Raw genomic sequence first — 15,326 nt, 5'->3', positions numbered from 1 at the left:
TGGAAAAGGTGGCAGGTGAAAAAAATTCCCTTACATTACTGTCACTGTGCTGTTTCAATCCAGGCCAGCCCAGCAGAAGCTTAGATAATCGTATTGGACATCCACCGCCAATCAGACGGCCCATTCAGTGTTTTCATGAACCATTAAGACTCATTTGAAGTCGTTAATAAAAGGGGCCGCCCGGCAGACAAAGAGAGAATAAAAGCCAAATGACTCATAAACAATCTTAGCAAATAACTGCAATTTCAGTCCTCTTGGAGATTTCACAGCCGAGTGAACGCACACTCGGACGCACACAAATACACACGCCCCATTACCCGCTTTCAATGCCAGCTTTACTTAATTTTTTATGGAGCTGCCGACGCAGACTTTCTGGAAGTTGTGTGCACGGGCGCCTTTTATTAATTAGCAGCCTTAATCAGCTCACACCTCATTAATCTTAATTTGGGGGGGGGGGGGGGGGTGGTTAATTATAACTTTCACACCACAAACTGACCTAGTGAGCATGTTTTACAACAAAAGGAGAAGACTAGAAATTAATATCAACATGCTAGCCAGCAGCCTGTCCTGTCTGCCGCTGCTCCTGCTGCTGCTGCTGCTTGTTATTGTGTATTATGTTGTGTTGGGTGTCTGTGGAACTGAGCTATCCATGCTTCCTTTCCAATGCTTTCCAACTACCGCAAAACTGGAGAAGCCCTACACGCTGGCTCTGCCTGAAACGTAACACATGCTGCCTACCATGCAGGTTGGTTACGTCCAAATCGAATGAATCTATTCAACCAAACCGTCTGGCAGCAGTGCAGTGCACAAAATCACAGGTCAGCAGTTCCAGGTACTGTTCACATCAACTATTAGAGCAAAAAAGTTGACCCTCTTGCGATTGTTGGGCCTGGATGGGATGGTTTGAGCATTTCTAGAACCGCTGATCTGGCATTTTCATGCAAAACAGTCCCTGGAGTTTACTCAGAATGGTGGAATGAAGAAAACTCATCCATGTAGAGGCAGTTCTCTGCAGAGATGGTCTCTGTTTAGTGGTTGGAGCTGACAGAAAGGCTAGAGTAACTCAGATAACCACTCTATACAACTGTATTGAGCTGAAAAGCATCTCAGAATTAACAACATGTTGAACCATGAGGCTGATTGGGTTCCAGTTCTATCGGCCAAGAACAGAAAGCTGAAGCTGCGGTGAGTTCAGACTCACCAAAACTGGCTAGCTGAAGACTGGAAAACACACAGCCTGGATTGCGCAGGAATCCAATGACCTAACCAAATGGTGTCAACAGTCCAGACTGGTGGAGGGGGTGCTTGCTGACCATGAGCACCCCTTCATGGCCACAATTCACCCATCTACTATTGCAGGGATAGACAATTCTGGTCCTGGACACCCGATTCAACCCACCTGTTATTTGCCAGGCTTAGAACAGGGAAATCGGAGCACCATATGTAATGCCAGGTTTGGGCTAGAGGGATATGAAGCTCACTAATGCTCTTGTCGATAAATGCAATCAAGTCTTAACTCACAGCAATGCTCAATGCTAGAGACAGTTACTCCAACAAAAACCCTTGATTTTGGAAGAAACAATTAATGAGTGGGTGTCCCAATACTTTTGTCCATTGAGTGTATAACTCTATTTTGTGATTAAAAGGTGGCTCTGGGCATCAGCGGCCTGTGTCTTTAGGAGGAAGCTCATTCTTTTGTAAAGCCTCAATAGTGGCTTGGTGTGATGCAGTTTGAAATGATACATTTACACTGAAATCTATTCTGTTTTAAACAAAATGGTTCTATATGGCTCTGAAAAAGGACCTTTTCTTTAATTTTTAAAAAGCCCCATAATAACCATATACAAGCCTTTATGATAGGGAAGGACCATTCAAACATTCAAATGAGTTCTGAGTCTTAGATCCACACAGAACCACATGCTTTACTAAAGAACCCTTGGAGAACCTCTTTTTAAGGGTGTATATTCCTGACAAGTGTCCACATATGATAACCACAACATCATGTATTCAACTACATGTACATTTCTTTGCTTGACCACACTCTGCACTGCCAGGCATCTACTCCTGAGACAGTAGCATACTCAGTGAAAGGGGAATGTGATATGCTGGTAAGGGAACAGATTCTGTTACAGTGAAGGACAATACAGGACTGGGTTTCCCAAAACATCATTGTGAGCATCATCCGGAACACTGTGTAAATGAAAATGATCTTAAATACGATATTCTGGAGAAACTTGGCCCCATTCAGTCAGGAAAAGGCTAGTGGACAGTCAATCTGCTAGCTTTATGCAAACTGACAATATGCTGAAAGTTTTCAGTCACTGTTTCTGGACAGTCTCAAATCTTTAACCCATGCACACACACATACATGTCATGTCATGTATGTGGTGTCTTCCTTCATAATGAATACCTCAACACAGAGTGTGTATGAATACATAGTGCAGTTTAATTACAAACCCTAAGCATGCCACCAACTGGCCATTGCATATTACTGCAGAAACTCTGAATTGTGCAGAAAGAACCTTTCAGGGTGTTGTAAAAAAGACACAGATGTAAATTCGTTACAATCAGCACAAAAAGAATGATCCACTTTATCATTTTCCCACTTTATCGATTGTATGGAAAACATCTAAGCCTCACTGGAAATGCACCATTCCACAGAAATGCACATAATGTCAGTGACAGGAACCAAGCTTCCAAATGAACACAATGGACATGAAATGGGTGTGGACGTATTAGCTTATGCCTTAGAGATTATTTGACCATGATTTAATTGTGATGTTGACCTAGACTGTGCAGCACAAGAACCATTAAAAAACTATTATCACTACTATTATCATATATCCCTTATATATCCTGGTCTAAGCTGACCAGCATGAATCCTAAGCTGGTTTTGTGCCGGTTTATCCCAATACTAGTGTTCAAAACCCAGCATTGTCTGGGTTTATGTTAGTTTGATGCTGGTTGATCGCAATACCAGTGCTCAAACCCAACATAGTCGGGGTTTATGCTGGTATGGTGCTGGTTGATCGCAATACCAGTGCTCAAACCCAACATAGTCGGGTTTATGCTGGTGTGGTTCTGGTTGACCAGCATACCAGTGCTCAAACCCAACATAGTCGGGTTTATGCTGGTGTGGTTCTGTTTGACCAGCATACCAGTGCTCAAACCCAATATAGTCGGGGTTTATGCTGGTATGGTGCTGGTTGATCGCAATACCAGTGCTCAAACCCAACATAGTTGGGGTTTATGCTGGTGTGGTGCTGGTTGACCAGCATACCAGTGCTCAAACCCAACATAGTCGGGGTTTATGCTGGTGTGGTGCTGGTTGACCAGCATACCAGTGCTCAAACCCAACATAGTCGGGGTTTATGCTGGTGTGGTTCTGTTTGACCAGCATACCAGTGCTCAAACCCAACATAGTTGGGGTTTATGCTGGTGTGGTTCTGTTTGACCAGCATACCAGTGCTCAAACCCAACATAGTCGGGTTTATGCTGGTGTGGTTCTGTTTGACCAGCATACCAGTGCTCAAACCCAACATAGTCGGGGTTTATGCTGGTATGGTGCTGGTTGATCGCAATACCAGTGCTCAAACCCAACATAGTTGGGGTTTATGCTGGTGTGGTGCTGGTTGACCAGCATACCAGTGCTCAAACCCAACATAGTCGGGGTTTATGCTGGTATGGTGCTGGTTGACCGGCATACCAGTGCTCAAACCCAACATAGTCGGGGTTTATGCTGGTATGGTGCTGGTTGACCAGCATACCAGTGCTCAAACCCAACATAGTCGGGGTTTATGCTGGTGTGGTTCTGGTTGACCAGCATACCAGTGCTCAAACCCAACATAGTCGGGGTTTATGCTGGTGTGGTTCTGGTTGACCAGCATACCAGTGCTCAAACCCAACATAGTCAGGGTGTAATCAATCATGGCGTCTCTGTTTCTGGTCTCTGACGCTGTAAATAAATGAGTAAGTTTTCTCAAAACCCTCAGCATGACTTTGGTTGCGTCTCAAGGAGCAACTGCCCTGTAACTGAAGTTTTCTACGGCTGATACAAGCCTCACATCCCCAAACTCAGCCACAGCCTTCCTCTCCAAACGCAGCGCTGGGTAGCTGACCGCGGACAGGCCGTGTCAGAGGCTCTTCAGCAAGGCTCTGCTGCCACCATGTGTTCATCGAGCGTCATTACACTACAGTACATTCAGCGACCTGCGAGACCAGGTTTATTAAACACTCCTCTGTAACTTCAGAGACCTCTTCTAAAAAAGCAAGAATAGAAATCCAGACCTGCTGAATATCTATGATATTACCAAAAACAAACACAACAAGGTTTTCACATCTGAGCTCGGAGAAGATAATTCACTGAATCAGGAACACGTTTTTATTCAGAGGACAAAATCGGTGTAAATCCGTGTAGATGTAGAAATATTTCGTAATTTATATGAATAAAAATGCTCCGAAATGATTTGGAATAAAATCTTTTTACATTGACTGAGTTTTGGAGATTATTTATATATACATACATACATACATATACATTATATATATAGTGATGCTGAGAAGCTAGCCAGTGTAGTTAGCTAGGGGTGTTAGTTAACAAGTAGAACACTGTTGTGGTACAAATATATAAATACATTATATATATATATATATATATATATATATATACAATGCCCTCCATAATTATTGGCACCCCTGGTTAAGATGTGCTCTTTAGCTTCTAATAATTGAGTTTTTTTCTAAATAATATAGGACCACGATGGAAAAAAGAGTAAAATCCAACCTTTAACTCAAAAAAAATCCCTGACTAAGAAATAATTATTCTTCATAAAATCACCTGTTCCATAATTATTGGCACCCCTGACATTTCTTAGGAAATAAATGTAATTAAAGTATTTCTGTCAATTCTACAGTAGTTTACGAAGTTGATCAGAGTATGTAGGAACATTTAATTAGTAATTCACAACTTCCAGTTTCCCTGGGGTATAAATATGACGTGACACAGAGGCCATTTCTCTTCAACATGGGAAAGACAAAGGAACATACCATTCAAGTAAGGCAGATGTGTGTTGACCTCCACAAGTCAGGCAATGGCTACAAGAAAATAGCCACTCACCTACACCTGTCCATATCTACTGTCAGAGGAATTATTAAGAAGTGTAAAATAACTGGAACAGTGGTAAACAAGCCTGGACGAGGACGCAAGTTTATTTTGCCACCACGCACAGTGAGGAGGATGATAAGAGAAATAAAAAGGTCTCCAAAGCTCACTGTTACAGAATTGCAACAAATGGTAGCTTCCTGGGGTCAAAGTCTCCAAAACAACCATCAGGCGCTATCTGCATGCCAACAAGCTGTTTGGGAGGCATGCACAGAAAACACCTTTTCTCACTCACAATCATAAACGCAAACGTTTGGAGTTTGCTAAGCAGTACTGGAACTTCAACTGGGATCATGTGCTTTGGTCAGATGAAACTAAGATAGAGCTTTTTGGCAACAAATGCTCTAAGTGGGTCTGGCGTAACACAAGAGCTGAGTATGCAGAAAAGCACCTCATGCCCACTGTGAAATAGGGGGGAGGATCAGTGATGCTGTGGGCCTGTTTCTCTTCCAAAGACCCTGGGAACCTTGTTAGGGTGCATGGCATCATGAATGCTTTGAAATACCAGGACATTTTAAAACAAAATCTGGTGGCTTCTGCCCAAAAGCTGAAGATGGGTCGTCACTGGGTCTTTCAGCAAGATAATGACCCAAAACATATGGCCAAATCTACACAGAAATGGTTCACCACACACAGAATCAAGCCTCAGTCCCCAGACCTCAACCCCATTGAAAACCTGTGGGGTGAGCTGAAGAGGAGAGTGCAGAGGAGAGGACCCAGGTCGCTGGATGATTTAGAGAGATTGTGCAAAGAGGAATGGTCAAAGATCCCTCTATCTGTATTCTCCCATCTTGTGAAACATTATAAGAGAAGATTAGGTGCTGTTTTGTTGGCAAAAGGGGGTTGTACAAAGTATTAACATCAGGGGTGCCAATAATTGTGGCACACATGATTTGATGTTAGACAATTATTTCTTAATGTGGGATTTTTTTCCTACTGAATAAATTCACTTGAGTTAAAGGTTGGATTTTACTCTTTTTTCCATCGTGGTCCTTTATTATTTAGTAAAAAACTCAATTTATTAGAAGCTAAAGAACACATCTTAACCAGGGGTGCCAATAATTTTGGAGGGCACTGTATATTTTTATTTATTTATTTATTTACTAGACCCTCTCTTCGGGGCTTTTGAAGGAAACAGTGTTTGACCCTGCTGAAAAATCCAGTTTAGGACCTGCTCTTAGTTGGTTTCAGAAGGTTTCAACTGATCTTTGATCGTCAAGGTGGTTGAAAAGCTGCTCATCCAGCCACAAACATCTACATCTACATTTACGGCATTAAGCAGATGATCTTCTCCCTTAGCTAGTTTGTACGAGCTATGATCCAAAAAAAAAGAAGACCTCTAATCTGAGATCCTACTAAATACAAAAGTATGGAGACCACAATACTCCACACTACACTTCCCCCAGGTACTCTCTGAAGAGGTGAGTCTTCAGTCTGCATTTGAGGACAGTGAGCACCTCTGTTGTTCAGACACCCAGGGGAAGCTCATTCCACCACTTCGGTTCAGGACAGAAAAAAGCCTGCATGCTTGTCTTCCATAGATCTTAAGGGATTTTTACAGCTCGTAAAGGGATTTACGAGCCACATTTGAAGCTCGAAAGGCTCTTCGTCCTGATCGGCTTTTGACCCTTACCATCAAGTACGAAGGGGCTGGTTTATTCTTGGCCTTGTAGGCCAGCATCAGGTTTTGAAGTTGATTGGTGAATGCTGCATTTAATTCTGGTCATACCTGGTTCATGCTGGTCGACCAGAGAGGTCTTGCTGGTCAATAAGCCTGGAAAAGTTTGGTCATACTGGTGGTCTAGCTTGGTCAGGTTGATCAATGGTCAATTATACCCTATACTCATCAAGAGCTAAGCTGGCCAACCATCTAGACCACCATGAGCTGGTCAGCTGTTTTTGCGGGGTACCAAGAGTGTGTGAAGCTTTTCATTACTATCAGTACATGTGTGCTACTTAATCTAAGGAGATGAAAGTGTTCAGAGTTCTGTTACTTTCACGTATGTGTTTCTTCTGTAACAGGCAGTAAACTAGGTTTACTGGAAGAAGTAGACGCACAGGGATCAATTTCGTTTGTCTGTTTATTACAAGCAAATGTGCACTCTTTTGTTGCTGTTAATAGCTACAGAAAAGCTGGCAAAAATCCACATGTATCTACAGATACCAATCTGTTAAAAACTGTATACAAAAAGACCCCCAAACTGTACATTGATTCATATTACTACACATATGCTGTACAGTATACATTTAAATATACAGTATATATTCAGTTAAGAGCCACATCACACATTGTGCTGATGAACTGGAAAAAAAGAAGAAAAAAAAACAAAAAAACAAAACAAAGAAAGAAAAGCAAGTAGACATTCGGTTAATCTGAATAGGCTGGCATTGATTTAGCCCCACTAGAGTCAGTAAAGCCTTAAATGAGAAACAGTAGACATGTAGAACAGTAGAGTATTTGGTCACACTTTTTTTGTTTTTTTTTAGAGCAGCAGCAAATGTACGTCAAAGTGTCTTTCTATGTTCAGTGTGAGCAAGTGTCACGTATACCTCCTGGTAGAAACAGTGCACAACAGTCAACATTTCTAATCAAAACCTTACAGGTGAGAGGTTAAAGCTAGGTTTTTCAGCCTCTTCCGTTTTATTGTTTTTATGTTGAAGTTGCTATAGCTCTAATTTTGGTTGGTATAAAAACTGAAAGCAGTCTTCTAAACCCAGTCAAGTAAGTAGTACTGTTCAACTTCTCAATACAAAAAGTAGCAAAATGACATTTTCCCCCAGTAAGACATACAAAATACCTACATACTATATATATATATATATTTCTGACAGTTCTAGGATAGTATCCAGTGTTAGCCAGTGCTTGAACATGCTAGGCTACATTCAGGATAGCCCAGCGTCCAGGGACTGATTCCTGGGTTAGAAGAAGAGCAAAGTTGTGATGCGGTACAGTGGCTCGTCAGAGAGCGCTTCAAGAAGAGCAACACAGCTCCACATGTTTGTGAAGGAGACATGTTTGTTCTCCGAGCTCCTTCCTCAAGTGCCGCACAGACAAATTAGCTTTGCTAATTCACATCATTGCCGTTGTTGTTCGGTATATTTCCAGTGATGACACTCAAATTTCACATAAAGCAATAAAGAGTGGCTTGGATTTTCTGAAGAAACAGCTCAACCAAACGCGCTAACGTGGCTACTATCTACGAGTGCAGGCTCACAGCCGCAAGTTAGCATGATGTAGCAGTTAGTCCTCCAACAACAGCCATCCCCAATATCCACCACTTCCAAGTATTCCACATAGTGCGCATTTCCGCTCTTTCTCTCTCTCTGTGCCCAAAAAAAACAAAACAAAAAAAAAGTAATCACCCGCCTTTGAGAGGCATTTAAACTTTATTCTTGGGAAAAAAACACATCTAAAACAATGTTAAAACATCGCTAACAACGCTGTAATCCTGCACATTCAGAGCGAGAATGCAGAATGGCGCAGAAGTGGCTGATTTGAGGGCGGCAGTTGTTGGGGGGGACTAACTGCTCATTTGTGTGTGGCTAGCTAGGTTAGCATGTTTTGGGGGAGCTGCTCATTTATTACATTCAAAATCCTGAAAAAAACAACATTTTCATTAACATTGACAATAAATAAACAAAAAACTCTATTCCTCCTCCAGTGCCACTTTTGTTTTAGGTTTTAGCAACCCAGTATCTTTACAGTGGTTATTAAGAACAGACCCACATGGCTAAGAGGCTAAGCTGAGTGAAATAGTAAAACAGCAACCAAAAAAATAACTGCTGAGCCTTACATGAAAATCAAGACCTACAGAGTACATGGAAATATGCCCTTGTTTGGTTTCAGGTTTCAAGCTTAGTTAAGTTGTTTGAAAGCGCATTGTAGGGTTAGACAGAAGGCCTACTACCTCGTAACACTGACTCCGGATGCGTTTGTTTAGCACTCGGAGCGCCTCCCGACAGAACAGAATTAAGTCTGAGGTGAAAAACGTGGATTACAGTGCTAACATGATGCGACGTACGCCAACACGGTTCATTTAGCTCAGCGGCTGCTTGGTCACCACCGCAACACAGAACATGCAAATACTCAAAAGACTGTGATGACCCATGAAAATGTGACTGACCGTGATTACATTCAGACACAGTTGTGCAAGACACCTTTGGACCAGAAGCAAAGCCACTCAATTACCAAGTTAGATCTTTCAATATTTCATTCATTCATTCATTCATTCATTCATTCACTCGTTCATTGGGTAATCATAAACCTCATTAAGGACACACATCGATATATATATATATATATATATATATATATATATATATATTTAGAGATAGAGATAAATAGATATATGTATGTAAGAAATAAGACAATAGAAGTTTTTGATTGTGGTGCGACATACATTTAAGCTTTTGTTAACTAAGAAATGTACAGCTTTCCAAGGAAACACCCTTGCCTCCCGCTTCCATCACTGAGCGTCAGAAATGACAGAAATTGAAGCATTCATGTTGGACATTCCTCATATTTGAACGCGTCTGGAGAAAAATATACATGCATTATGAACTTGACCTATTTTAACCTTTGTTAAAAGTGGTTGTACATAAACTCAGGTACTTCCTCGAAAGCACCAGAAGGCACCTACACACAAGCAGCTAAGACATAAAAAACAACAGTAAGAAGAAGAAGAAAACAAGAATCGGAACATTGGTCTTCTCAGCAGCCAACACCTGCTCTCTCGACCTCAATCGGCCTCCCTCTCTCCCTCTCTTTGTCTCTGCCATAGATAAAAGCTCAACATTCTGAGATGGATGCCTGGCCATGTGGTGGTGTAAAAGACAGACATTGAAGGAAGGGATGAAACCAGGAGAACAGAAGACATCTGAGGAAGCAAGCAAGGACAAAAGAGGACAAGAAAAAGGAATGTAAAATGAGAGGAAACCAAAAGGCATGAAGACAAACTGGCGAGATGGGAGATAAATCTAAAAAAAAAAAAAAAAAAAAAAGTAGGTTAATTTCATCTGAATTGGATATGGATCTGAATTTACAACCACATTGGAATTTATTTTCCGGCCCAATTCAGATTCAGTGCAGTTTTTACTATTGATCTATGATCTATTAAACTATGATCATCAATGAGAATTATGCTTTCATATTTGCCCGCAGAGGTGAATCTTAAATGGCTCTTCCATTCATTATGAGGTGCAGTCTAGAAGGGAATCTGACCATTAAAGGGAAAGTGCTACATAGTGAACGGTGGCCATTTGAGATGAGGCCCGGAGCAAACGTGCTCAGTAAATGACACATGACTTGATGGTAGTTTATAATGACAGTATGAAGCTAGCTTAGCGACACAAGGCTCCAAGCTGATATTCAACCTACAATTGGAAGCTTACAGTATATTTATAAAAAGTGCAATACAGCTATTTACAATACACTTAAGCTAATAAACCATTAGGTTCTGACCAAACAAGCTGCTAAGCATGTCAGGTACAGTTAAAATAAGCTGTGCTCAACAAAACAAAAAAAACAATAATCAGAAGCCTTGAGTTGCTAAACTAGCAGCAGCAGACATCATGAGAACCACACAACTGCCGCTATCCATCTTTCCAGCAAGTTCCACTTTTTAGGCTGATCTATGAGCATATTTTCTTAAATGGATCCAAACCCTAACCATTGGGAAAACAGATCAGGCCAGATCAGCCTAAAAAGGTACTTTCCATCAGTGCTAGATCTCTCCACCCCTCTGCTGGTGCAACACGTGAACTTAAGGCAGTGTGGCGGGAATCTCCTAATGCTATCCTACACCCTCCCCTCTACTCCCTCATTCTGTATATAAGGCAAAAATGACACTAGTTTACGCCGTTTTTTTCTCTTATTATACAACCTTTGGTGTCTGAACTACAGTATGAATCATGGGAAACATTGTTAAGGCAGAACAACATGGATGCTAAGGTAGATACAGTAGTTAGCTCTGTTAGCAAAACCCGCTAGTGAAGCAGCTAGCTTCTCTTTTTTTTTCCAGAGTTTATGAGAAGTTCAAGTGAAAAGATTTGAAAGGAAGAGGTTGATGTGGTAAAATCCAGTAAACATTCGGATGCTGAATCAATGCTGAATTCTCGTACATGAGCATCACTGAGTCAACGCCTTACAGTGGCTGAAAATCAAACTTGAAATGGAGTCTAAATGTAACTGTTTTGACCCGTCTGGTATTACCTGGACTCTCAATTTTTGATTATGGGGTGAATGCTTAGGCTGTTGCTCTACTCTGGAGCAAGGTTTACATTGTTACATTTTAATACATCTGTTAAAAACAAAGCTGATCAATATACATACAGAATGTAAGACATATATTTTGTGGACAACAACACAAATGAATGGAAAGGTGATCCAGAGTGGCACAACTGTCTATGCATTTATCCTATATTTAAGAAATTGACAGTTCAAGACCCAGTGATGCTAGTCATTTTTACAGTGACTTATTGGAGGTCTTTTCAGTGGCTCCATTTATTACATAGATGTTTTGAAACTCTCAGAGTTTGTCTTAAACATCTTTAGTTTATTTCTTCATTTTTGAATTTCAGCTAATGCAAACCTTTGTGTTTCTATCAAGGCAGGTTCTGTTGGCATACCAAAAATGTGAAGATTTACTTCTTAATACTGCATCTCAGTTTTGTTTATAATATACCATATCATCAGTCATGCAGAAAATCATGCATCTCTATAGAGGCTAGGCACTGACGTCACGCCCCCTTAGTTGGACTGAGTGGCAAAATATTCTGCAACATGGCTGCGTTTATTAGGGAAAACGTCCGAACCGGGAATCAAACATATGATTTTGTGCTCAAGTGAAAGGCAGTTGGACTCGACAGCAAACCATCCAAATCATATAAAAAACCAATGGTCTATGGACATCGATCCAGATAACTGAGGCTCAAATCACGCTTGTTCAGAGGATAAAGCCTCATATCTGAGAGCACAAGTCAAGCCAATGACCTTAGGAATGTTTTCATATGATTCCGTCGCAACATTCACAACTACAGTGGGCTTCCCCCCCCCAAACCTGTTTTCAGAGCTCCGAATTCCTGCTGAATCTGTTTGTACAGTCAATCGCACAAACAGCTCTTTTTCGCTTCGTGTTTTAGTGCCATTCACACTAAACACTAACGCTGCAACTCAGTCCTTTTACCACTCAGTGGGCGTGGTTGCAGGGACTCCTGCCGCCAGTGACGTCACGTGCATACCCTCTATTTTTGTAGTTCCACTTTAATTCGAAACTTCTTTACATTGCATCAGAAATTCTCCAAAGTTACTTGGAATAGAATATTTTAACATTGACTTCCATTAAGAGATAAGAAGGTTTTTTTGCTCCTCCTGTAAAGTTGCAATGCAGAAGACAAATTATTTGTGTGAATTTCCACACTAGTTGAAAGTCTTCCGTTTTTGGGCTTCCCAATAATAAGCACTTGGATTAACTTTAGATTTGAACATTTTAACCCAATATTTTTTTGTTCGGAGAACAAAAGAAAGCTACATAGGCCAACAGATTCAGGTACAATATAATAAGGCATCTTTTCAATGTTCATTTTCATCAGCACTAAAGCGTAGATGGGTGATGGTCACGTACGTGATTTCAATGTTGATTCTACGTCCGAAAGTTCACTGGCAAAGTGTTCTTATTTCTAAGCAACTACACCTAACTATGAGTAACTAGCTGTCATAACAACCTGGAACCACGTGGTCCAAGACCAGCATTTCCTGACCTTAGCCTCGGAGGTCCACCTACGCTGCAAGGCTGGAGTTGGGAAATGCTCTCGACTGTTTTCAGCAACATTTAAACATCGCTCTGTCTTGTTGTAGCAGCTAGGCTACTTCATTTGGTGTTGGAAGGAATGGAAGGAAAATGTTGTGACAGTCCAGTTACACTTTGCATTTTGTGTCTCCAGGACACCCACGCACCCACGACGCACTCTTAAGATCTAGACTGAGCTCTAGTCTAGTGAAGAGGCTGGCCGACACTGGCCAGAATGCAGCCACTTACAATGAAATACAACAACGCCTTATGGGGTGTTCCTCAAAAACAGGTTTGCACAAAGGCAACACCAGTTTGTTCTACAAAGAAAAGAAGCAGAAAAGACGGAGAGAAGAAACACAGAGGAGAAAACAGAACAGAAGGGAAAAAAAATATGAGGATCAGTTCTCAGAGCATGCAAGGCCATTTTTTTAAATGTCATACATTTGTCCACATTCAGAGAGTACAGTGTGTACTATGGGGTAAGTGTGTTTTGACATTGAGAGAGGAAACTATGCTAGCTGCTCAGTACCAGTGTATTAGTTTCAAGTAATTTGTACATGGGATGAGAGAACGGGCCAGTTGAGGGTAACACACACGTGTGCACACACACACACACACACACACACACACACAGAGACAGTCAGAGACACGCACGCACACACATACCCTACAGAGGTGAATCAAGGAAAAAGGGTCCCAAGGCCCCCCTTAGCACAGCACTTTGAACACTCCTACGGAGTTGCCAATCTGGCCTCACTCCAAAGCACCCAGCAACAGACAGCTCTGTTGCTACGCGCTGCCTTGGAGTACAGAGTGAGCACTTCAAGCTGGCGCTTCAAGTGTCAACTTCGACACCCCTCTTTTTTCGCAGCAACGATTCAGGATCAGCTCTGCGATCTTATTGGCCAAGTTTTAGGGGAATCCCAGCATCAACAAATGACTGTCTTGACTGTAAGCCCCTCTAGACCAGAAGGCTAGTCCAAAGGCTAGTTTAGTTTCTCTCTTTCTATAGTGCACTACTTTCAGACGGACGTTTCAGGCCCAGGGGCGGTGTAGGCGTAGCCCACCCCGGACAGCCTCGGGTTTTCCCCGAACGGAAGGAAGGAGCGGAAAGTGCAGTAGTTGGGCCCACCCCCCCAATGGGTGTACATCACTTTTTTGGGAGGGGAGGAGTCAGACCTGCGGTGGGTGTGGTTCTGGCCCTCGTTGCCGCCCCGTCCGCGAACAGGTGGAGCGTGGAGGGAGGAGAGGGGGGTGAACTCCGACAGGTGACCCTTGTAGAGTTTATCTGCATTCTGTGGAGAGAGGAAGTTGGGGGTGGTAAAAAGAAGGAGAGAGTGAGAGACGTGAGAAATTCATATTTCTGAGAGCTGAGAGTTAAGTTTATAAACAGCGCATGCACAGGTAACTGACGACCACGGTAGCGTTACACAAGAGCCGATCAAGGCAAAATGACCAAAAGCCCCAAACACAGTGTATGCAGCAAAAGAACAAGACACATAAAACTCACACCATGCACTTGTAGAACACTCTGTGAGAGAATGAGGATTGTTCAGGCCTAGAAAGTGTGGATTTAAATGGCCAGAGTTCTGCTTATCCAATAGGTTGGATTACATTTAGCCACGTATAGAGCCTGGTTGTGAAGCCTTAAAGGAACAGTTCAGTGAAAAATCTAATTGACATGATTTATCACCTACCGTAGATGCAACTGATCAGCCAAGGCAGTTTCAATATCTAATGTTTCCGTTTTTTTTGTTTTAGTTAAGAGCGGGAGTTGCTAATAAACACGACTCAGACTGTCACCAATCTTACCTGGGTAAATACATGCGAGCATTGTATTTGTTTTGCTTCAAAAATTGCTCCAATTGATTAAAAAATTGAATTTTCCACTTTTAGACTGGAACTGCATGGAGTAATATCTAATATCGTACAGGGTAAATATTTGTTGGTTAATTAAAGTAGCTATGGCTTTATAGACTAAAGTAAGGGTGCATTGTGTATTCACACCTGTACTCTTTTATTTACCCTTCTGGTTAAATCAGATGTTGCGATTTGTTAGGGCAGGTGTGAATACAGTAATCTCTGTCTCGGTCCGGTCTTGGGCAGTTCATTTGTGGTGAGAACCTGATCTGACCTCGATTTGACCCAACTAAGTTTGAGCTAAACGGCTTGCATAGCCAGGTGTAATTACTACAGCTATGAATAAAGGACATCCCCACCGGTGCTCCATGTTAAACTGCACAGAAATATGCATTAGTCAGGAACACAGGAGCTTCTTCCTGTATTTAGTTCCTATACCAGCCCAGACAGGTCAGATCAATAAGTGAACGGAGAGAACGTTCTCACATAGTTTGTTTTGAAATGTTTTGGAGAGC

At 41.8% G+C, this 15,326-nt stretch overlaps 1 protein-coding gene across 6 annotated transcripts in view; it reads right to left on the bottom strand.

The window, feature by feature from the left end:
- Positions 1–7,228: 7,228 nt before the first annotated feature.
- atp11a (ATPase phospholipid transporting 11A) overlaps positions 7,229–15,326 on the bottom strand; it is a 110,617-nt gene continuing 102,519 nt past the window's right edge. For 2 of the 6 annotated variants that reach the window (XM_072656754.1, XM_072656755.1), the window contains one exon: positions 7,229–14,246. In XM_072656754.1, the coding sequence (XP_072512855.1) occupies positions 13,974–14,246 (273 nt within the window). In that variant the 3' untranslated portion in view covers positions 7,229–13,973. The remainder of the gene's footprint in view (positions 14,247–15,326) is intronic. The other 4 variants (XM_072656758.1, XM_072656761.1, XM_072656757.1 and 1 more) reach the window with 3 other exon arrangements.

The sequence above is a fragment of the Salminus brasiliensis genome, chromosome 15 (genome assembly GCF_030463535.1).
Source record: "Salminus brasiliensis chromosome 15, fSalBra1.hap2, whole genome shotgun sequence".
NCBI classification, from domain to species: Eukaryota; Metazoa; Chordata; class Actinopteri; order Characiformes; family Bryconidae; genus Salminus; species Salminus brasiliensis.
The sequence above is the reverse complement of the archived record's forward strand: the minus strand, read 5'-3'. Positions and strand labels throughout refer to the sequence as shown.